Below are 23425 nucleotides of genomic sequence, written 5' to 3'. Positions count from 1 at the left end.
CAGTTTACTTTCAGAGGAAGTGATTGTTGATGTCAAGTCAGCTGTTATTTATCTTGTAAACTTGCAGTGAGTTAGTGCAGTTCCCTACTGTTCACACCCAGACTTAGAAATGACTAAAAGAATATGTGACTTGTGTTTCGAAAGAGTTCTGAATGAAATTTTAGATGTAGATTCTGACTCGGAGAGTGAAAGTGAATATGAGGATGGTGTTATGGAGTATGATTCAGATCGGGAAAATGATGTGGATGTTAGAGAAGATGAAGATAGTGCAGCTTCAGGCTGTGACCATCAGGATGTTATTGTGGCCAAGTCTGGAAGAAAGTACGTAACCACACAGCCTAGAATTCCTCAGAGGTCTGTTGCTAATATAGTAAGAGAGCAGGCAGGAGTAACTCCAGCTGGTGTTTGCCATTCACCTGGAGAAGCCTTGAAGTTACTTCTTACGCCTGACATCATGGATGTTACAGTAAAACATTCAAATGAAGAGGCAGTTAGGCGAAATGTTACTTTGACTAATGAGAAAGAATTGTATGCCTTTATAGGAATCCTGATACTTATGGGGGCAAATAAGGACAATTCTGTCAGTGTACATGATCTTTGGTCAGACCTACTGGGTCAGCCAGTTTAAAAGGGTATTATAGCAAGAAAACGTTTCAAGGAACTTATTGCAATCATAAGGTTTGACGACAAAAGTACCCGCCAGCTAAGAAGGGAAGCCGACAAGTTCACAGCAATCCGTGATGTTTTCAACAAAGTGAATGATAGGTTTCCACTACTGTATAAACCAGGGGTCCACCTCACCATTGATGAGATGCTCAGCTTGTTTAGAGGGCGCTGCCCCTTCAAAGTATTTATGAAGGATAAACCGGGCAAATATGGCATCCTTATATGCATGATGTCCGATGCAGTTGACAGATACATCTTGAATATCGAACCCTATGCAGGTAATGTTCAGAATTTGTCGAAAGAAGAACGGGGTTCAGCAGCTGTCATCAAATGTCTGGTAGCACCTGTGAAAAATACTGGTCGAAATATTACTACAGACCGATACTACAGATCGGTGGATTTGGTGGAAGAGTTATACCAAGACTACAAAGTTACTGCAGTAGGAACTCTCCAGTCAAACAGGAAGCATATTCCAGACATAATGAAGAACACGTCAAATCAAGAGCTATATTCATCAATGTTCTTGTTCACAGACCTATCAACAGGTAGGCCTCCAGTAACTTTGGTGTCCTACATAGCAAAGACGAAACCAAGTAAAAACTTACTGATGTTGTCAACAATGCACCAAGATAAAGGCACTGTTGGAGGAGAGAAGAATAAAACCAAGATAAATGCATATTATAATTCCACTAAAGGTGGAATTGATACCATTGATCAAATGGTGTGTATGTACACCTGCAAGAGCGGAACAAAGAGATGGCCTCTATCTGTATTTTACTCTCTCATCGACATTTGTGCTATCAATGCAACCACCATATTCATCCAGCAACATACAAGATGGAATGAAGAGAAACACAACATGCGGAAATTTTATCTTCTGCAAGCTAGGATGGAACTAGTGAAATTGCCAATGCAAGAGGGTTATCTAACCAAATTGTTCAATCAATGGAGACTATTCTACAAAAGAAAATCAAAGAAGTGACAACAGAAGCACGTCAGCCTCCTGCAGGGAAAGGTCGGTGCCATATTTGTGTAAGAGAAGCTAAAACAAAGATGCAGAAGTACAACAATCTAAGTAAATCAAAACAGTATTGTGGACAGTGTCATAAACATGTGTGTAACACACATTCAGAAAAAATTGTGAAGTGTGTCTCTTGCCTTGAAGTTGATGACTCAGAGTAGTCTATTGTATATGAACACATCTGTATTTTGTATTGTAATATGTCAATTTTTTATTCACTCAATCCAATATTTATAACAATTAACAACATTTATAAACCGATGCCTTAGTTAAAATACATAAACCATTTTGAAAGTTGTAATTTTTCGTCAGTAAACTTATTTAATACCAGTGGGCTCACCGAACCCCCTCCCCCTTTAGGCATCCAAGTTAGAAAAAAAGGCTTGGGCGTCCTAGGGTTAAGAAGCACTGGTGCTGGGAAGAGAACCAGGTCAGCTGAGGAGCTGCTACTGTGTTAAAGAGTATGCCCAGAAATAGAATACTGTGTTATGTACGTTTAGACAGTATGTCTGTATATATTTGGTCATTTGTTTTAATTTGGAGGTTGATGATAGTCATGTCAATGCAGACTGGCAAAAGCTGCTTACATGTTGGTTAACAGACAGCATACACTGAAGAGCCAAAGAAACTGGTACGCCTGCCTAATATCGTGTAGGGCCTCTGTGAGCAAGCAGAAGTGCCACAACACGATGTGGCATGTGCTCGACTAATGCCTGAAGTAGTGCTGGAGGGTACTGACACCATACATCCGTAAGACTATGAGGGGGGTGGGGGTGGGGGGGTGAAGATCTCTGCTGAACAGCACTTTGCAAGGCGTTCCAGGTATGTTCAATAATTTTCATGTCTGGGGAGTTTGATGGCCAGCGGAAGTGTTTAAACTCAGAAGAGTGTTCCAGGAGCACTCTAGCAATTCTGGACATCTGGGGTGTTGCATAGTCCTGCTGGAATTGCCCAAGTCCATCAGAATGCACAATGGACATGAATGGATGCACGTGATCAGACAGGATGCTTACATACGTGTCACCTGTCAGAGTCATATCTAGATATATCAGGCATCTCATATAACTCTAACTGCACATGTCCCACACAATTACAGAGACTTCACCAGCTTGAACAGTCCCCTGATGACACGCAGGGTCCACGGATTCATGAGGTTGTCTCCATACCCGTACACGTCCATCTGCTCGGTAAAATTTAAAACGAGACTCGTCTGACCAGGCAACATGTTTTCAGTCATCAACAGTCCAATGTCAGTGTTGACAGGCCCAGGAGAGGTGTAAAGCTTTGTGTTGTGCAGTCATCCCGGGTACACAAGTGAGCCTTCGGCTCCGAAAGCCAATATCGATGATGTTTCATTGAATGGTTTGCACGCTGACACTTGCTGATGGCCCAGCATTCAAATCTGCAGCAATTACTGTCATGTTGAACAATTCTCTTCAGTTGTCGTTAGTCTCGTTCTTGCAGGATCTTTTTCCAGCCACAGCAATGTTGGAGATGTGATGTTCTACCATGTTCCTGATATAACGGTACACTCGTGAAATGGACGTATGGGAAAATCCCCACTTCATCGCTACCTCAGAGACAGAATGACCCTTCACTCATGCACTGGCTATAACATCACGTTGAAACACACTTAAATTTTGATAACCTGCCATTGTAACAGCAGTAACCAATCTAACAACTGTGCCAGACACTTGTTGTCTTGTACAGGCATTGTCGACCGCACTACCATATTCTGCCTGTTTGCATATCTCTATATTTGAATATGCATGCCTATACCATTTTCTTTGGCGCTTCAGTGTATATACTCTCACAGGTCACTTTCCTCTTAACTGCATACACTTTTTCAGTGATGAGACTGAAGAACAAGACACTGAGAGGAATGAGGAGTGGCAGAGCTGATTTCATAGCAATCTCATTTGCATGGGTAAAAATCAAGAGTAAGGAACTCAGTTTTGGAGTTTTACAGGAACTATTAGTATGTTTAAGGGATTATAGGGATGATTTCAATATTATCTAAACATGTTTCTTTTTTGGCAGGTACTAGCAAACGATACACAGTATACTACATTTATGAATTCGAAAGGAAGCGTGTTGAAGGACAGTAGAAATGTTACATAACAGAGATTTCTTTCTGTTGAGGCCTTCAATACATGTACAATGCAATAATACAGCTATGTATGTTGTGAACTGTGAAAATGATATATGAGTATTTCATACCTTGTTTTTGTTGCTGATTGCTTCCTTCATTAGATCCATCACAGTCACTATAAACTACAGTGTAAAAGACTGCTTCTATTGGATCAGTAGTTGGATCTGGTTTCAAATCCCCTCTGGTTGTAATATGTACTTCCATTGCAATTAGTGTAAGGTTGTCACACTAGGAGGAAAATGTAATAAAAAACACACATGTAATATATCTTGCTACTTGCAGATTTTAAGTGCACCTTACATTACAAATAGGAATCTACGATAAACACAAAATTAAATGGAGGAGGTTTTGAGTTAAAAGTTCCACAATGACTTAGTACAGATTGAACAAAAGCTTGCATTTGGAAAAGATTGGGAGAAAATTAGCTGTGTCCTATTCTAAGAAACCTAACTTTGTACGACAGGACGAAGATCTGACCTCTGTCCTCCAGAATGTGAAACCAATATCTTTTTCAACTGCTAATGCTTTACATCATGCATAAAAATAGTTTTATAACATTTAATAAATATGATAAATTAGACATATCATTGTCCTGGATAATATCTTTTTTTTTTACAGTAAAAGGTAATTTATTATTTTCTTCTCATATACAGAAGAGGAACTTATTTGCAGAGACTTCTACATGACCTCTTCTATAGCAGAACAAATTCTTACCCTGGCAGACAAGCAGATGATGCTGTTGAATGACTGCTGCTACAATTTGTTATAACTGACTGTGTTTACATCACTTAAAACATGAATAATATAGGTCACATTTATCACCCACAATGAGCCAATAGTGGTAAAAAGTACTGTAAAAGACTGCCACACAACTTTCCACTAGTCAGGCATCTTTCACCCTTTATTGCCATTGCTTTACTTTTGTATACCACTTCACATTCACTTAAAATTCTATTCTACGTTGCGCTGGTGAATCCAAAGTCAATACACGGGACAAAAAATTCTCCTTTTCATTAAGGCTTTCTTTTTCTTTATGATGAGGAAACAAACCAAACTTAGCATACAATTTCCTATGGTTGAGGGCACAATTTAGATGATGGCATTGTGTTCCCACATGTTATTCCTAATTTTGTTTACATTGTTTCCAGCCTCTACTGATTGTTTTTCTGTAGCTATACTCACGACTCTTTACAAACATTTGTCTCAAAGTACATGAACCTTTCCTCCAATTTCAGCTTTAACCCCTTCTTTCAATTATATATTTAATGACACTGGAGAAGAGCATACGGTATGCTCACCTGCTGCACTATTAATGATAGCTATCGTGGCTATGACTTTGTATAAAATATCATGTTCACACAAGTCATCAGCATTGATTCAAGTCTGTCTGTATGCCTGATCTGTTTACTGCTTGCCACATTGGACTGTAATAATTATGAGTTTTTGATTGCTGCACCTTCAAATTGCTGCAAGAATATTTATATAGCCCACTTTTTCATTTTCAGTGGTTATGAAATGGGCGACTGAATTACAGCTTGGCCATACTTCATTTGAAGATGGTCAACATGATGGATGTCCTAAAACTGCAGTCACACAGTAAAACTTTGAGAATGTGCAAAATATGATATTGAAGGTAATTGACAATTAAAGGTGTATGTTACAGATGATAACAAAGACATATCAGAAGAAAGTGTGCAGAACATTTTACAAGGACAGTAGCTGCAAGAAAGTGTTTAGCTACATGGAAGCCACATTTGTTGAAAGCAAATGAGAAAAGAAATTACTCATCAATACTGATTTTATGCACTGATTTATTACTCTGGATAAGATATGGGTTTCCAAAGCCATAAAAGAAACAAAACAGCATTCAAAGAACTGGGTGGAAGCTGGTGGACTTGCACCATAAATTGTGACATCAGATTGAATTTGCATGAAAAGAGGTCATTGTTTTGTGGGATGGCAATTAGTATGCAAGTATTTCAGACCAACTACATGAGAGGAAGAATTGTTCGCAAAAGAAAAAAATTATCTTCAATGAAGGCAAAGAAAGGTGCTTTGGCAGCAATAAAAATGAGGAAATATTGGAACAATCAACCTATTTGCCAGACTTGGCACCCTCTGAGTTCCACTAGTTCCCACAGTTAAGAAATATGAGGCTAGATAAGATGTTATGTTGAAATTAAAAATTTGTGCAGCTGTAGATATGTGTTTCTCAGACCGTTCAGAATAATAATACCTGAAGGACAGAATCTACTCAGTAGGAAGAGGGAGGGGGAGGAATGGGGGAGGGTGTTAGACAATGTTCACTAAGGAGACTGCAGTGAAAAATGTTGTCACTTTTGTCCTAAGAATTATAGTTTTTCACTACGAGGCTAAGAAATTTCACATTGCCATCATAATCCCACATTTTACAAATGAAATATCAGGTGAAATCATCACCTAAGGGCTTCCTGATCCAGGTTTTCCAGTAGAAGACATCCTATTTATTCTGAGGTTGTTACAATACACATTGCTATCCTTTCATATGTGCAACTGACTTGTGTATATAGTTTATCGAGCTGTTAAACAATTTATTTTTTTACAAAATATTTTATCTTCCATGCTTGAATTTTCATTTATAAAGACATAAATCTACTCTTTGTCCACCTAAGAGAAAAGCATCTTATGCCCAATTAATATAACACTTAATTTCTGGATGTTTCTCCACACTTCTTTTTCAAGAAAAGTTTTCATGGTTTGTCATAAGCTCATGCTGACCTTCCAGTCTCATAAAACCTGTACTTTAGAAATGACATGTTAAATAATCACAGTAAATTTGTGATATAATGAAGAAAAATGCAAACAACATTTTGGAGCGAGTGAAGTGTTATACAATTTTCTTAGTGTGTTTTAATGTAATCACAGAAATACAACAAAGCCAGTATTTTTATGTCTGTCTCACTCTATCAAGAATGAATTTATGCATTCAGGGTAGACATATGGAGCAACAGCAACACAATGACATGAAAATTAAAAGAAGCAACTCTGCTGAATTTGTACAGCCTGAAATTAAGAAAATGGAAAATTGTTGAGTAGTATTCTGTACACCAATTGAAAGGCCATGGTATCTGTGTTTATACAGTAAACACTTTATTCGTACTAGCAAGTCAGATGACCATAGAAAATCCTAAAAACAGGTGCTTTTTCAAAGCACTTACCTGTGCCACTGCTCGTACATCTTGTAAGTTTGCATAGGTCATTTCAAAACCACAAGAGCTGCTTGGGGTTATACCGACAATCTGTCCTAGTGATCTACTTCCTAATGAGAGTTTTGGTGATACTTCTTGGGTACCAACTGAAGTCTCTAGCAGCATTCTGTGGAGTGAAGGACTTTCACTATTCTGCAGGAAAAAGAATGAATTTTATTACTGCTGGAAATACAGATTTCCTGTTTTATAAAATTAAATAAGGACATCTGTTCAAAATTTAGCAATTTTATAGTATATTTATCAATGCAACAGCTCTAAAACACTGGAAAATTATGAGATGAAGTCATGTATTGTCATGTATGTCCAAGGATGTAAGTTCGACTAACATTTAATGCTCTGTTTACATCAGTGTTGTTATAGATGATGTAACAGTTCAGTTTGGCTAAGGCCTGAGAAGGAAATTGGTTGTGGGACCATTCCAGCATCCACCTAAAATGATTTAGGGAAATCATGATAAATACAAATGAGGAAGGCAGGATGGAGGTTTGAACCCTGCTTCTCTTCAACAGGAGCCTAGTGTCTTAATCACTGTCCCTCTTTGCTCAGTGAACTTTTGTGCGGGTGATTTTTGAATTGCTTAATAATTCTCTCCTTTGCAGCTATTGTTAATTCCCTGGACTTTATAATATAAATTACTTCCGTCTAACACATGACAAAAAGGAATGTATGACATGTAGAAGATATCGTACCAAAATCTGCAACTGGTGACTACAGTGTAATACCATCATATGCTAAGTCTACATATATCTACTAGGTATCAAATATTTCAACAGGAAGTTAAATGCTAATCTTCCTCTTTTTGGATAACACTGATTCTGTATTTCACCTAATTTCCTTTAAAGACAAAATGTGGGCAATTTATGCCAGTGCTAGTCTGCAACACTAGAAAAAAGACCATCATACAGGCTGATACAAGATAATTAAAAATTTGAGAAAAATTATTTCATTAAATGAATACGAAATGTCTGATACAAATGGCTTATTACTGCCTTTCTTTCACACAATCTCCTTATCAATTATTCAAATAGCTGATGTTAACACTTTCCCTGTATAATTTTATGCTACCAGTGTTTTACGTGTCCACTCATGAGGTCTAATACATATTTTTTACTTGCGTATGTGCTGTCATATATCTCTACCAATTAGAAACATTTTGTGAAGTCTACTACCTATTGCAAGTTTCTTAGGTATAGTCTATAAATAACAATGTAGTATGGGTATACTTATGTAGTTGATTGGCACTTATTTTTCTACTGGGTAATTGCTCTGGCGCATTGGTAAATACATGGTACAAAAATGCAAAACATATCTATAGCATCAAAAATAATCACTCTTTGAGACGTGACAGCTTTCTTGAAACAGTCTCAAGACCATGAAATAACAACAAAAATATCACATGTGCCATTCGTCTGAATAGTGCCTACAGAAACTACAGAGTCACTTATCACTATTAATGGACACTAGAAAGTACTGGGTGAAACAGGAGTAGTAAAGGTAACCACTCAACATATAGCTGAGGTGTTGAGTGGCTGATTGGTACATAAACAAGATTGACATTATTGCTTAAGGTCCTGGAAACACTCCTTTCTAACACAAACCGTGCTTTAATTCTTGTTTATGTACCTGTTAACCATTCTGTGTCACAACTATAAAGAGAGTGGTTTCCTTCACCCTGTTCATTATAGCTATTATCAGAATTAAGTTCAGTTATAATAAAATTTGTGATTGTTATTTTTACTTATATGGTCGAACATCAATTTTGACACCATCGTAGCGGCACCACCGTTTAGGAAAGGCAATTTTAGTTTTGTGCGATATTTGGAGCTTGAGTTACTGCCAGGTGTGGGCCGGATTGCAGTAAGTTGTGCATACCAGCCGTTGTGAAGGCAAATAGAGGCCACAGAGGTGTAGAACTACCGGAGAGGGTGCACACAGCAGCCTCCATGGTGCAAGTCACAGGCACAAGAGGGCCACTGGCGCAACCAGGGTAAGGTGAGTACGTGACATGAAGCAGCATGTTAGCAAAACAGAGGCACACAGCTGAGTATAAATATGTCCTATTTTCTAACGATATTCATTCAAGTGTGGCAGCTCTCCTGGACGGCGGTGCATGTCACAGCACCGGGCTACACAAAGCAACAGATGGGGCACCAGCATCTCAGTCCACGGCGGGTTGTTGGTTCGACCCTCTGAGGCTGAGGCAGGGTCCGCAGTCAGCCAGCAGCAGGCCAGTCTTTGGCTCGCTACCGCAGGCAGTCGTCTTGGCTACTGACACACGCCGGAGACTTCCGACGTGAGGGCCGCAGATACGGACGCCTAATAGCGGGTGCTTGTTGGTCATCGTGATCTCAGCCACGCCAGTGAGAAGAAGGATGCAGCTGGCCGCCTTCAGCTCACACCGCCGCCTTCAGCTCACACCGAGCGGCGCTGAGTCGGCAGGGATGCACGCAGACTGCCGAGTCAACGGTGGCATTCTGACGACGACGCACTCTGCTGGCGTACAAGGCCGGCCGACACAGTGCGTTACACTGGGTGGTGGGTAGTGGAAGCAAATAAATAATTTGGAAAGTTCTCGCCGAGTTTTAATACGGCAACTCCTGGCACCCACCTACCACACCATTTTATTTTTATGTGGTTTAATCTTTAGTTTATCATTGTACACTAATAACATAGTCGCAAATCTTTATTTACTTCCTTTTCATCTTTTTAGGGCATTCATGTTATTTCATTAACTTTTTGAGTCCCAAAGTCATAGAACTTTTCATGATTATCTTAAAAGATATGGTAAGGTTCTCAAATTCTATTGCTTGAAAAGGTGAGTGTGGACCAATGACCTCACAGTTTGGTCCCCTCTGTCCAAATCAACCAACAAACCAACCAAAATGAAATTACAATGAAATTCAGGCCATTAGCTGCTTACAGGCATTGAGAAATATCAATGGGGACAGCTGAAAATGTGTGCTGCGACCAGGACTCAAACCCGGGATCTCCTGTTCACATGGCAGATGCTCTATCCGAGCCATCGAGGATACGGAGGATAGTGCGATTGCAGGGACTTATCTCTGGCATGTTCCCTGTGAGACCCACACTTCCAACTTACTGTCCACACACTACATTTGTAGTGCCCCTGCCCAATACACTCATTACTCGCGGCAGTCAATTCACCAATTCCCGTAAGAGTTTGAGCAATGTGAGTGCATGCACATTTCATGGGGAACATGCCAGAGATAAGTCCCTGCAGTCGCACTACCCTCTTTGACCTCGATGGCTCAGCTGGACAGAGCCTTTGCCATGTAAGCAGGAGATCCTGGGTTCGAGTCCCAGTCGGCGCACACATTTTCAACTATCCCTGTTGATGTTTATCAATGCCTGTAAGCAGCTAATGGTCTGAATTTCATTGTAATTTCATTCTTCAAGAGCTGCAAGATCACCAATGGTATCTGTTCTTTTGGACATGTCCGAAGGAAGAGATACCATCTTCATATTCATATAAAACCAACCAAAATGTGAGTGCAACATTGTGCTATAGATAAAAAAAGCTTATTCACATAACCTAATATTTATTGTTCTACACATATGGATGTACAGTGTCATGTTAATTTGTGTCATATCCTTTTATATAATAATTTTAGGGTAATTTATGAAGTGTTCTCATTTATAGCAAAAACATTAACTTTTTCTTCTCACGTGAAGCATTCCTGCACATCAACATTCAGCCACTGATTTCTTTTTGGTCTATAAAATGAAGTATTGAAATATTTATTGAATGTGATGTATATAATTAGTGAATCACTTATCTTCTGACAGTGACTGATGAAGCTCTTGGATAATCATGCTGTCATTTCCATTACTATATTTTTCTTTCTTACAGTCACTCTGCTTGTTTTAGTTTCCCGGTTTCTGTGATGTTGAAGCTTGTCAGAACTTTATGTTTTGTGTGCACTTTTTACTTGCACTTATGTTTGTTTTACAGTGGATTTGTCAAAGGAATGTACGTACAAATAAAAATGTGCATACAAGACAAAGTTAATTGTTTTAATTTTATTATGTGAGTCATGTTATGCCCTGATCATGTTTTCTTCTGTTCTTCACGTTTTCTTAGATCAGTTCAACAATAATGCCATTAGATATGGAGCTGACTTACACAAGAGAGGGAATGTAATGGTATATGGTCTTGTTGAAGGAGAGTGAGTGAGTGAGAAAAACTGCTTACTTTATGGAGCTGAAATCAGATCTACACAGAAATAACAGTCAAGTATTTTAACATTTTTCCAATTTGATATTAGTGCACTTGTTATAATAAATATGTGTGTCAGCACTGAAGAAAAAATTTAGGGCAGTAGCAATCAGAATGACAAGGTGAATGAAGAAAGTGAAGGACTGTAACTCTCAACAAGAATTCAAAGGATGCCTGGCTTATTTGAGAAGGTAACTATTTACAATTGTCTAATGGACCATTCTCTAGATCTCTTATGGATACAAGATCCCTGCTAGAGATACTTACTGACTAAAATTGTCCAAAGAAGAAATATTCAATTTATACTGTGGAAAAATTTACAACAAAGCTGCAGACATTAAAAAGACTGCTTCCATACTTCCAACATTTCGAGACTCTGCCTTCAGCAATGACACTAAGAAACTCTTACTTATCTTTCATGACACCCCACACAGTTGGAAAAAATTAAAAAAAATTATATACATAACAACATACAATTTGTTTCCATTCTGTTTGCTAGAATATTGAGCAAGTAAAGCTATCCTTAATTTGAAGGCTGGCATGAATACTGCTGTGCTTCAATAGGCACATTAATGTTGCAGGTGGTATGCGTTTGCCCACATCCAACCTTTAAACTGACTAACCAGTCAGCTGTAAAAAGGCCTATAGTTTAGTGTGGACTCTGAACCATCGAGCAACTTCATGTTTTGTACATTAGCAAATTACTGTCAAAGGTGAAAGAAGTGATAAGTGACAAAAAATAATCCTAGAATCAACTGGGGATGGAACCCCTGATCTTTGGATAGGACAGTGGGCACGGAGGGTTGAGGGCTTTGAAACCGACATTATCTGCCATATAGTGCACAGTTGTTTGGAGTAAAAAAATGTAAACTGATATACAGAAAACTCACAGTTCAACTAGCTTCAGGGGCTTAATGTCTCTAGTAGAATTTTCATTTAATAACAAAGGGATACATATTAACAAATTGTTATAGACACACTGAAGTGCTTTATATTAAATAAAGAAAACAATATAAATATCATATATTTAATATTAAATAGTTATGTAGCATGCTATTCATCATTCATGAAACCAGCTACACAAAACTTTTGAAATGAGTAGGCTATCTGCCCCACACTTCAGACACAGCTGTGTCTCACCACTGGAACTTCCTACATTTTGGCCATGTAATACTATTTTGTATGCACTAAATTTTATGGAAAATATTCCATTTCCTGGTAATAGAAGTGTTTCAGCTTTTAAATAGTGGATACATTATTTATCTGCAAATTGACAGAGCACTGAAAGATCTTAGTCAAAATAAGACTGCTGGATTAAATGCTATTCCATCTGAATTACTGAGATCCTTGGCAGACAGCCACCTGTCGCGCAAGAAGGTGAAATACGTATAGACATCAAGAAGAATGTAATAACTCCATCACAAAAGGCAGCTAAGTATTATCAAACTGTCAGTTTAAGAAATTGTGGTTGCTGAATACTGACACAAATTATCTACAGAAGAATGGAAAAATTGTTAGAAGCCAGCCTAGAAGAATATCAGATTGGTTCTCAAGAAATGTAGGAACTCATGATGCAATACTGACATTACTACTTATCTTAGAAGAAGGCAAACCTACATTTGAAAGCGTTTGAAAATGTTAACTGCAGTACACCCTTTGAAAATCTGAATGCAACAGTGATAAAAGTGTACAGAGTGAAACGTTATTTACAACTTGTACAGAAACCAGACTGTAGTTATGAGTCAAAGAACGGGACAAGGAAACAACAGATATAAGGAGTGAGACAGGCTTGTAGCCTACCCCTGATGTTATTCAGTCTGTACACTGAGTTAAAAAAGAAAAAAACAGGAAAAATTTGGAAAAGGGATTAAATTTGAGGGGGAAGAAATAACCACTTTAAGGTTCGTCTGTGGCACTGTAATTCTGTCAGAGATGGTACAGGATTGGGAGGAACAGTTGACTGGAATAGATACAGTATTGAAAAGAGGTTATAAGATGAATGTCAATACAAGTAAAACAAGGGTAATGGAAAGAAACTGAAGCAAATCAGGCAATGCTGAGAGAATTAGATTAGGAACTGAGACACCCAAAGTAGTAGATGAATTCTGCTAGTTAGGGAGTAAATTAACTGATGATAGATGATGTGACGAGGTCATACAGAGCAGAATGGCAGCAGCAAGAAAAAAATTTATGAAAAAGGTATGTTCTTTACATTGAAAATAAATTTAAAATTTTGGAAGTCTTCTATGAAGGTATTTGTCTGCAATGTTGCCTCATATGGAAGTAGGGTATGGACAATAAACAGTTCGGACAAGAAGAGAATAGTAGCTTTTGTCATATGATGCTACATGAGAATATTGAAGATTAAATGGATGGATTCAACAATTAATGAGAAAGCACTGAATCAAAATGGGGAGGAAAGAAATTTAGGGCACAACTTAACTAAAAGAAGGGATCGGTTGATACACTACATCCAGAGGTATTAAGGAATCATCAACATGGTAATGGAGGAAAGAAAGAGAGAGAGAGAGAGAGAGAGACGGGGGGAGGGGTGTCAAATTTGGAGTATGATACCAAGCCTCTAATATAGTGATCAGGTTCAAATGGATGTAGGTTGTAGCAGGATGAATAAGCTTGCACCTGGTAGACTAGCATGAAGAGTACCATCCAAAAAGTCAATTGCCTGCAGACCACAACACCACCAACTACTGCACTTTTTTACTACGAGTTAAACTTTAGTATATAATGTACAAGGCATGTTATCATGAAGAGGTGTATCAAAAATGGAAAAGTGGTAAGCAGGAGACCTTCCAACACCATGTTTCATTCCTTTAAGATTGAAAAGCAAAATAAAAAGGAAGATTGAGTAAATTGTAAGCCATCTGATGCCTGTGTGCACAGCAGCTCTTGAATATTGAAATTAAATTTTTGTTTTGTTTCTGCCATGTAAAGGCTAGTGTCATTAGTCACAAGTTTATGCTTTCACATGTTGGTGCCTATATAACCCTTCCATCAACACAATGATGATGACTATGTTATTGTCAAATTCTTGATCTGCAATAAATTACAGATTTTTGTGACTGATTACTGTCCTCCTTTAAATTTGAAGAGGAAATTGCTACATTATTTGCTTATTTTCATAAATGATTGTATGAGTAAGTGTGTATACCAACAAAAAAGATAATGAAATATGTTAAGGATAACTGAAAATAAAATACTGACAGAAATATGAAGACCTGAAAACTCACCTGTCGTCGAACATTGTGGCGTTCAGAATTTCTACTGCTTTGCCTCCAGTATTTCCTTTTTGCTGTTGAGTGTTGCAGTAGCTGTGTAAGTGTTACTTCATCTGGAGACATTGTATTTTCAGGATTTACAAGTGACGGTATTTTCTCCTGTGTTGGGCTTTCAACAATAGCACTTAACTGCAATGGTGAACATGAGATCAATGACCCATCAGAGGAAAGCCTTCTACATTCAGAAGGATTCTGAGGCATCTCTTTTCTACATATTCCGATATTAGAAGCAAATTTTTCACACTCAGCATTTTCTGCAATAGTAGGAAGGATTTCAATGCCTGTACTTTTCACACTAGTGTGAGCTGAATCGGAAATTGGCTGATTTTCCATTTTATCATACAACCTTCTCCGAATTCCTCTTCTTGAGGTCACAGTTCCCATTTGTGAACCTGTGGCATTCTTAAAAGCAGTTAAATTCACATCAGTTTTCTCTCTTTTAGTTGGTTGTGAAGAAAAATCCTGATCTGGTGAAGCCTCTCCACTTTTGTGCCTGCTTAACTTTACATCAGGTTCAGTGATTAGAGGTTGTTCTGCCTCCCCACTTGAAGGCAGTCCAGTTTCATCTTCTCTGTCAGGGTTGATGTTGAGATACGGCATACTTTTGTCCACTTGCAAATCATAATTTTCATCCAAAGCTTCGGTATCACTCAAGAATGTAGTTTCGTAAAAACTGTGAATTCCTGAGCAATTGCTGTCCAGAAGTTCAGGCAATTTTTCTGATGACAATGAACAATTTGAGTCATCTGTAAGTGATAACTTCCAACTGTATACTGACATCTTGTCATCTTCCTCAGTATGTATTATATTATCTGATGTCTCCTGATCACTTACTGCAACTGAAACCACACCAGCCCTGAAAAGGGAAAATAAATTTAATTATATTGTACATAGTAACTAGATAGCACTCAAATGCAAAGCTTGGTTAATTATGTACATTTACATAGTTTTGGCATGAGGAAAATTGACTGCATGCTGAAATAACATGTAGTAACTGTGCATTAAAATAATGTCTAAGATTTAAGACACCACTTCATGGGACACAATTACTCATCTGAGTTGGGCAGCAAGGACAGGAGGAAGGAGGGGGAATGGGGAGGGAGTGGACAGGAATTTCTGTTTCCTACCAACTGCATAGCTCTTTGATTTCCAGTGATGCTTTAAAAAAAAAAAAAACAGAAGAGCACAGAGTTTTTTCATTAGCAGTCCTCAGCTATGGAGAAGCTGTAAACTGCTAAGAATCTAGATTGAATTATTATTGTTGTTGCTAACATTTACATTATGCAGGTTATGTGCTTTAGTGAGGGATATCTGTGAAGATAGGGAAGTGTCATGGAGCCCAAACTGTAGTAAATATAACTAAATATTTTTTTAGTTGGCAGTACACCTGTATTTTGTGTCATGAAATGGTGATACATACAGGCATTCAAGATATTGTACAAACTCAGCCAACTGCCATTTCCTGTGAAGAGAATGTAGTTTCAGAGTATCTGCTATGGGAGCTTGTCTATGCAAGCTGCTGTATTGAGGTGACCAATTATTTTGGTATAATGAATATAGCCTTGATTAAGTAATGGTTTTAAAAATACATCATTTTTTCCCCTTCAATTCTGGCCCCTCCCCATATTCCTAGCTAACAGCGAAATTTCAGATTTGCCACCACAACTGCAACATGTAAATCACCAGAAGAGAAGCAGCACAACTAGTGCGCATGGCATGGGCTGGGCATTGACTAATGTGTGTGATAGAATGACTGACTACTCATACCTAGATTGATTTCCCAAGTGTTGCAGTGCCATGTTTGGTAAGCCAGGTTCATGATGAGGAGTTTGTAAGCTGAGCTACAGTATTCCACACATGTTTATATACCAAACACTTGCTCAACACTTCCTCCTTATGATGAGCTGTTATCTTTCATGAAAAGATAATTAAATGTAATAATGGCAAGTCATTAAAGAAACCTTGGATAACTACAGGTATCAGACCTCTTCACAATGAAAAAAGAACTTCTACAAAGTATCCAGAACACATAATGATCCAGAAATACTTTCTTATTATAAACAGTAATGTAACATATTAAGAAAAGTTGTAGAAAAATCCAAGAGTATAAACACCTTGTCAGAAATTGATGGGTTGGATAAAAAATAAAATCAATGTGGAATATTGTTAAAAGAGAGACAGAGAAAGATGCCATATCAGATGATATTATTTCTATTAAAGAGAATGGGAGCATTGTAGAAGAAAGATTATGTGTATCACATATTCCCCCCCCCCCCCCCCCCCCCCCCATGAACCATGGAACTTGCCGTTGGTGGGGAGGCTTGCGTGCCTCAGTGATACAGATGGCCGTACCGTAGGTGCAACCACAACGGAGGGGTATCTGTTGAGAGGCCAGACAAACATGTGGTTCCTGAAGAGGGGCAGCAGCCTTTTCAGTAGTTGCAGGGGCAACAGTCTGGATGATTGACTGATCTGGCCTTGTAACATTAACCAAAACGGCCTTGCTGTGCTGGTACTGCGAACGGCTGAAAGCAAGGGGAAACTACAGCCGTAATTTTTCCCGAGGACATGCAGCTTTACTGTATGATTAAATGATGATGGCGTCCTCTTGGGTAAAATATTCCGGAGGTAAAATAGTCCCCCATTCGGATCTCCGGGCGGGGACTACTCAAGAGGACGTCGTTATCAGGAGAAAGAAAACTGGCATTCTATGGATCGGAGTGTGGAATGTCAGATCCCTTAATCGGGCAGGTAGGTTAGAAAATTTAAAAAGGGAAATGGATAGGTTAAAGTTAGATATAGTGGGAATTAGTGAAGTTCGGTGGCAGGAGGAACAAGACTTTTGGTCAGGTGATTACAGGGTTATAAATATAAAATCAAATAGGGGTAATGCAGGAGTAGGTTTAATAATGAATAAAAAAATAGGAGTGTGGGTTAGCTACTACAAACAGCATAGTGAACGCATTATTGTGGCCAAGATAGACACAAAGCCCATGCCTAATACAGTAGTACAAGTTTATATGCCAACTAGCTCTGCAGATGATGAAGAAATTGATGAAATGTATGACGAGATAAAAGAAATTACTCAGGTTGTGAAGGGAGACGAAAATTTAATAGTCATGGGTGACTGGAATTCGTCAGTAGGAAAAGGGAGAGAAGGAAACATAGTAGGTGAATGTGGATTGGGGGGAAGAAATGAAAGAGGAAGCCGCCTTGTAGAATTTTGCACAGAGCATAACTTAATCATAGCTAACACTTGGTTCAAGAATCATAAAAGAAGGTTGTATACCTGGAAGAATCCTGGAGATACTAAAAGGTATCAGATAGATTATATAATGGTAAGACAGAGATTTAGGAACCAGGTTTTAAATTGTAAGACATTTCCAGGGACAGATGTGGATTCTGACCACAATCTATTGGTTATGAACTGCAGATTGAAACTGAATAAACTGCAAAAAGGTGGGAATTTAAGGAGCTGGGACCTGGATAAACTGAAAGAACCAGAGGTTGTAGAGAGTTTCAGGGAGAGCATAAGGGAACAATTGACAGGAGTGGGGGAAAGAAATACAGTAGAAGAAGAATGGGTAGCTCTGAGGGATGAAATAGTGAAGGCAGCAGAGGATCAAATAGGTAAAAAGGCGAGGGCTAGTAGAAACCCTTGGGTAACAGAAGAAATATTGAATTTAATTGATGAAAGGAGAAAATATAAAAATGCAGTAAATGAAGCAGGCAAAAAGGAATACAAACATCTCAAAAATGAGATCGACAGGAAGTGCAAAATGGCTAAGCAGGGATGGCTAGAGGACAAATGTAAGGATGTAGAGGCTTGTCTCACTAGGGGTAAGATAGATACTGCCTACAGGAAAATTAAAGAGACCTTTGGAGAGAAGAGAACCACTTGTATGAATATCAAGAGCTCAGATGGCAACCCAGTTCTAAGCAAAGAAGGGAAGGCAGAAAGGTGGAAGGAGTATATAGAGGGTTTATACAAGGGCGATGTACTTGAGGACAATATTATGGAAATGGAAGAGGATGTAGATGAAGATGAAATGGGAGATAAGATACTGCGTGAAGATGTCACAGTCTGCTAAGTACAAGAGATTTTTTCCGGCTTCATGCCTCGGAAAAACAAGGGGAGCTGGGCAGTGCCCTTGATATCTGACTCTTTAACTGAGTACTAAAGAGTGTGTAACAAACTCTTCACAAAGGTTTGCAAGCTGACTTTGAATGTTACTGGCCATATCCTGTACGTAACGTATGATTGACATGTTTGATGATGGTCTGAATAGGACATAAATGTTCAGCTGCAACTACCAAGATTTCATTTATGAAATTACCACCCATAGAATGGCACAAGGATTTTTCTAAAAGTAGTGAAATTTTGTAGCTCATACAAACAGCAAAACCACTTCATATTTCTTTGCTTTTTTCCTGCTCCTCAAAGATCTTTCTTTTGAGTTTTAAAACCTCGAATCCTTACATTTTTCAACTCCATATTATTTGACACATACAATGTCTTTGCAAACTGAACTTTTTCAATGTATTCAATGTCTTGTGACACAGTAAGTATTTTGCAAACCAATCTTTTCCTGTGAATGGATAAGATATCTTTTACTGTGGATTGAAAAGCGAAGACATTCTCGGTGTCACACAATGACAACTCACCATTGCTGCTATTACGTGGTACCACTTTCAAATTGATCATCCCCCACTTGACAATTTGTGTTTTTCCTGTGCTGCTGCAACTACAGTGTGTTGTGTGCTTGAATTTCCTTTGCTGACCACTCAGCTCCAGCTGCAATGACTTTGAATCCACTTGTGAGCAAGAGCCCAAGCAGGAGCCAGTGCACCCACTCAAAATCAGTTAGTTGTTAAGCCCTGATGTGGACCAGTAACATTTTTTGTAGTATCTTCACCAGCTGAATCGAACATTTATGGTCTAGTTACCTTTCTTGGCTTTGGTTTTTAAATACAAGATTCAGTCAACATCAAATATAATAGTATTTTGTTTAGAAATTTATATGCTTTTGTAAGGAGGCCATACATTCAGTACCTCGGCCACTGAATAAATGTCCGAGTTGAACTGGCTGATAGTCTCCACGCATCCAAAAATTTCAAGGTCCAGTCCTTCTTGGGCAAGATAAATTATTATGGAAAACTTAAACTGAACCCTGTGCAGATATCACACCCCCTCAATCAACTCCAAAAAAGGGAAGTCAAATTTCAGCATCCCACCACTTGTCAAAATGTCCTTGAAACTGCTGTTTGAAGTCTGCTCTGTGTCCAGCCACATTTACACCAGAAAAATATCTATCACTGGTGACAGATGTGCCACAATTTGTGTTTGAGAAGATCTGTTCAGTCACACAAGTCCCACGGCAGAACAGAACAGCCAATTGCAAACCTGTGATTGTAGGTTTTCTCAGTGTATTCCTCATGATAAAATCTTCTCAGGTGATCAGCTGAGTGGTGGCAAAACAGCATCCTGAAACTTCACCTGAAGATGATGGGATTGGAACTCATTGAAACATTGTGACAATATGATAACATAACTCAGTTTATCACCTGAGAAGATTTTATAATTGTATACATATGTTAAACACTTATGGTGGCACAAGTGAATTATAGTCACACAGAAAAAGGAGCACTGGCTATTATTTACAGTATTAAAAAAATTCCATATTTCCCTGTACAGAAAAAAATTCCACCTGTTCATAGATCACAAGCCACTAATTTTGTTGTTTTTCCCTTAAGTGAACCTATCAGGTAAGATGGTACAATACAGTGATGGGCACTGTTTTAGAGCAATTACCATTCTGACACCCATTACTGGTCCACTACTCAACACTCCATTGTAAATGTCCCCTCACACCTACTAATGAGTCCTGATCATGAGTTTAATAAGCAACTGTTCCTAAATTAATTTCACAGTTACAAAATGATATACAGGAGAGTACTGCTTACTGTAAAAAAAAATCACTTATTATAATTATATAAAATGTAAAAAAAATTAAAGTAGAATAGTATGACACATCACAGAACAAGAAAGCAGAAAAAGTAAGATGGGAGCAGGTTAATAGAAAATCCACAAGAACTAACAAATTTTGTAAATGCTTATTTTTTGAGTGTTGCAGAGACAGGTGTATCACCACAAATGAATTGTCTAGCCAGCACAATGATTATGAATCCCATAACAGAGAAAGAAGCCACGAAGACAACACAAAAATTAAAAAATGAGAAGTCAGCAGACTTAGATGAGGTGCCATTCTCTGTTTGCAGGCATGCACAGACAGCATAAAAACTCCATTAACACGCATAACAAACGAGTCTTTTAGTTCACATATTTTTCCATAGTATTTAAAGCACACAGAACTTGTGTCCCTACTAAAGAAAGATAATGCAGAAAATACTGTAAACTACAGCCCAGTTTCCTTATTCTCATCATACTTCAAAATAATATAATCAATAATGAAAGACAGATTAATAAGTGACCTAAATAAACACAACATTCTTAGCGAACCACAGTTTGACTTCTGAGGTAGCAGAAGTAAAATATCTGCCATAACAGACGTTAAAAAGTGATACTTGAAGGTCTTGACTGGGATGATTGTGTTACAAGTATATTTCTAGATCTGTCCATATTTTTTTTAGAGTGCTGACCATAAAATAATACTAAACTAAAGGCTCTAGGTGTAAGAGGAATAGCTAATTAGTGGTTCTATTTGTAATTTGTAAATAAGGTGCAAAAGGTAGACAGACCTACACTTCAAATGACCCCAAATTTTAATGAAACAATTAACAGACCCCAAACATACTAGTACAGATGGTCCTCAGGAGAGTATACTCATACCAATTATATTCTAAATATATAGTTATGGCTTAACAGGCAACACAGGATAGGGAGAACAAATTATTTGTACTGATTACAAAAAATATTATTGTCGACGATAATACACTAGAACTATTAGTTGAGGAGACAAATAACAAATGGCATAAATTTCAGCTTGAAGAGGGAAAGTAACTGTCACTTTAAGCATAAATGATAAATCTGTAGACTGTGTAGCAAACATAAAGGTTTTAGGGGTCATTATTTATTGTCAACTGGGATACAATGAACACACAAAGATACTGGCAAAGAGAATGTCTTCAGCATGTTATGCCTTTAGAGTCTTATCATCAGTGTGTAACAGTCAGGCCCTTGTGGTAACCTACTGTTCTTATGTTCACTCAATTCTTAGCTATGGGATTCTGTTATGGGGATCAAATGTACAAAACATGAATGAACTTTCAAACTGCAGAGAAGGACTGCAAGGATAATAGCGAAAATTATTAATGGCTCAATGTAAGAAAATATTTTAAAAAGTGGCATTTCTTACTGTGCCAAGTGAGTTTATCTATCACTATGTTGTGCACACCAGAAAACTAATTGCTGAGTATGTCAATAATATAGCAATGGAACACGAGCCAGTTTGAACTTAAATTTGCCAAGCAAAAACAAACAAAAAGTGTGAACACTATTTTTTACCAGGGATTAAAATTGTATAATAATTTGTTCAGGGAAATAAAAGACATAACTGAAATACATTTATTTGAACATGCAGTCAAAGAATACTTCTTAAATATTTTGTACTACACAGTTAAAGATTATTCAGAGAATCCAAAATAGGCATTAATAATAATGATTAAAAAGAGGTTCCTGCTAGTGCAAAAACTAATGCCTCACAATTTTTCTGAATTTTACATCTCATTTATCATGAGGGGATACCGACTCAGTTTTTCAAACAGGCAGGTGGGAAGGCATGGAGATTTAATAGAGGTACTGCAGCACAGGTGTAGTTCTACAGTCAGTGGTAAGTGTATGGAGTTGTGTGCAGTCAATATTTTTTATGTTATTAGGTTAAATGAACACTGCATAACTTTTTTTTACATTACTAAGCTAACTTGTTCCAAGTATACACAAACAGAAGAGAACTATACGTCAGGAGGATGCAATCTCATACTTTCTCTAACCATCCTGATTTAGGGTTCTGTGGTTATCTTACATCACTTCAGGCAAATGCCAGGATGGTTCTTTTCATGAAGATACAGCCAACCACTCTCCTGTCCTCTCGTTATGAAACACACATGTATATTCATATGTTTGCATATCAGACTTATGTTTTCCCTGTATTAAGCTGATGAATCCTATAACATTGTAAAATGATCTTTGGATAGGTAATTACTGATACCAATCCTCAGACTACTAGATGAGGCACATTGGGGGATGTTGAGGCAGAAAGGATGAAGACATTGGGAAGGTGTCATGTATATTGGCCAAGCATTAACACCAACATGAAACATCCAGTCCAATCCCATGAAACATGCAAGCATACACAGATGGATTCAGTGTGATGTTTCTCCACATAATCTACTTCTGATCAGCCATGAGAATGTTGACCTCAAGGCAAGTTCAAGGGGACTATGTGGTTACTTATGGTTGATGTTCTATCTACCTTTGCACATGTCACCAGCAACATTAGCAGCAACAATTTGAGCACTAAAGCCAATCTTATCCATAGATGGAACGGCACACACTACCACATCTGACAATGGCCCACACCTTACATCAGCCAAATTCTGTTTCATTTGCCAAAGGAATGGCATAATATATCTGAAAATCACTCCTTTTCATCCTGTGTCAAATGTGGAAGCTGAGAGATTTGTCAAAACGAACAAAATGATAATAGCAGCTTCTGAGGAAACCTTGACATGTTTCCTTGTTACGTATTGATTCACTGCAATACATGGTTTTAGTATAACCAAGAT

The 23425-nt window shown here is 38.0% G+C and overlaps 1 protein-coding gene across 1 annotated transcript in view; it reads right to left on the bottom strand.

Moving 5' to 3' along the window:
* LOC126248392 (DNA polymerase zeta catalytic subunit) overlaps window positions 1–23425 on the bottom strand; it is a 227444-nt gene that overhangs the window by 113427 nt on the left and 90592 nt on the right. The window contains exons 13-15 of the mRNA XM_049949342.1: window positions 14573–15476; window positions 7037–7219; window positions 3908–4067 (exon numbers count right to left, since the gene is read on the bottom strand). Of these exons, the coding sequence (XP_049805299.1) occupies window positions 3908–4067; window positions 7037–7219; window positions 14573–15476 (1247 nt within the window). The remainder of the gene's footprint in view (window positions 1–3907; window positions 4068–7036; window positions 7220–14572; window positions 15477–23425) is intronic.

The sequence above is a fragment of the Schistocerca nitens genome, chromosome 3, assembly GCF_023898315.1.
Source record: "Schistocerca nitens isolate TAMUIC-IGC-003100 chromosome 3, iqSchNite1.1, whole genome shotgun sequence".
NCBI lineage: Eukaryota > Metazoa > Arthropoda > Insecta > Orthoptera > Acrididae > Schistocerca > Schistocerca nitens.
Note: the sequence above shows the minus strand (reverse complement) of the source record. Positions and strands in the feature narration are given on the sequence as shown.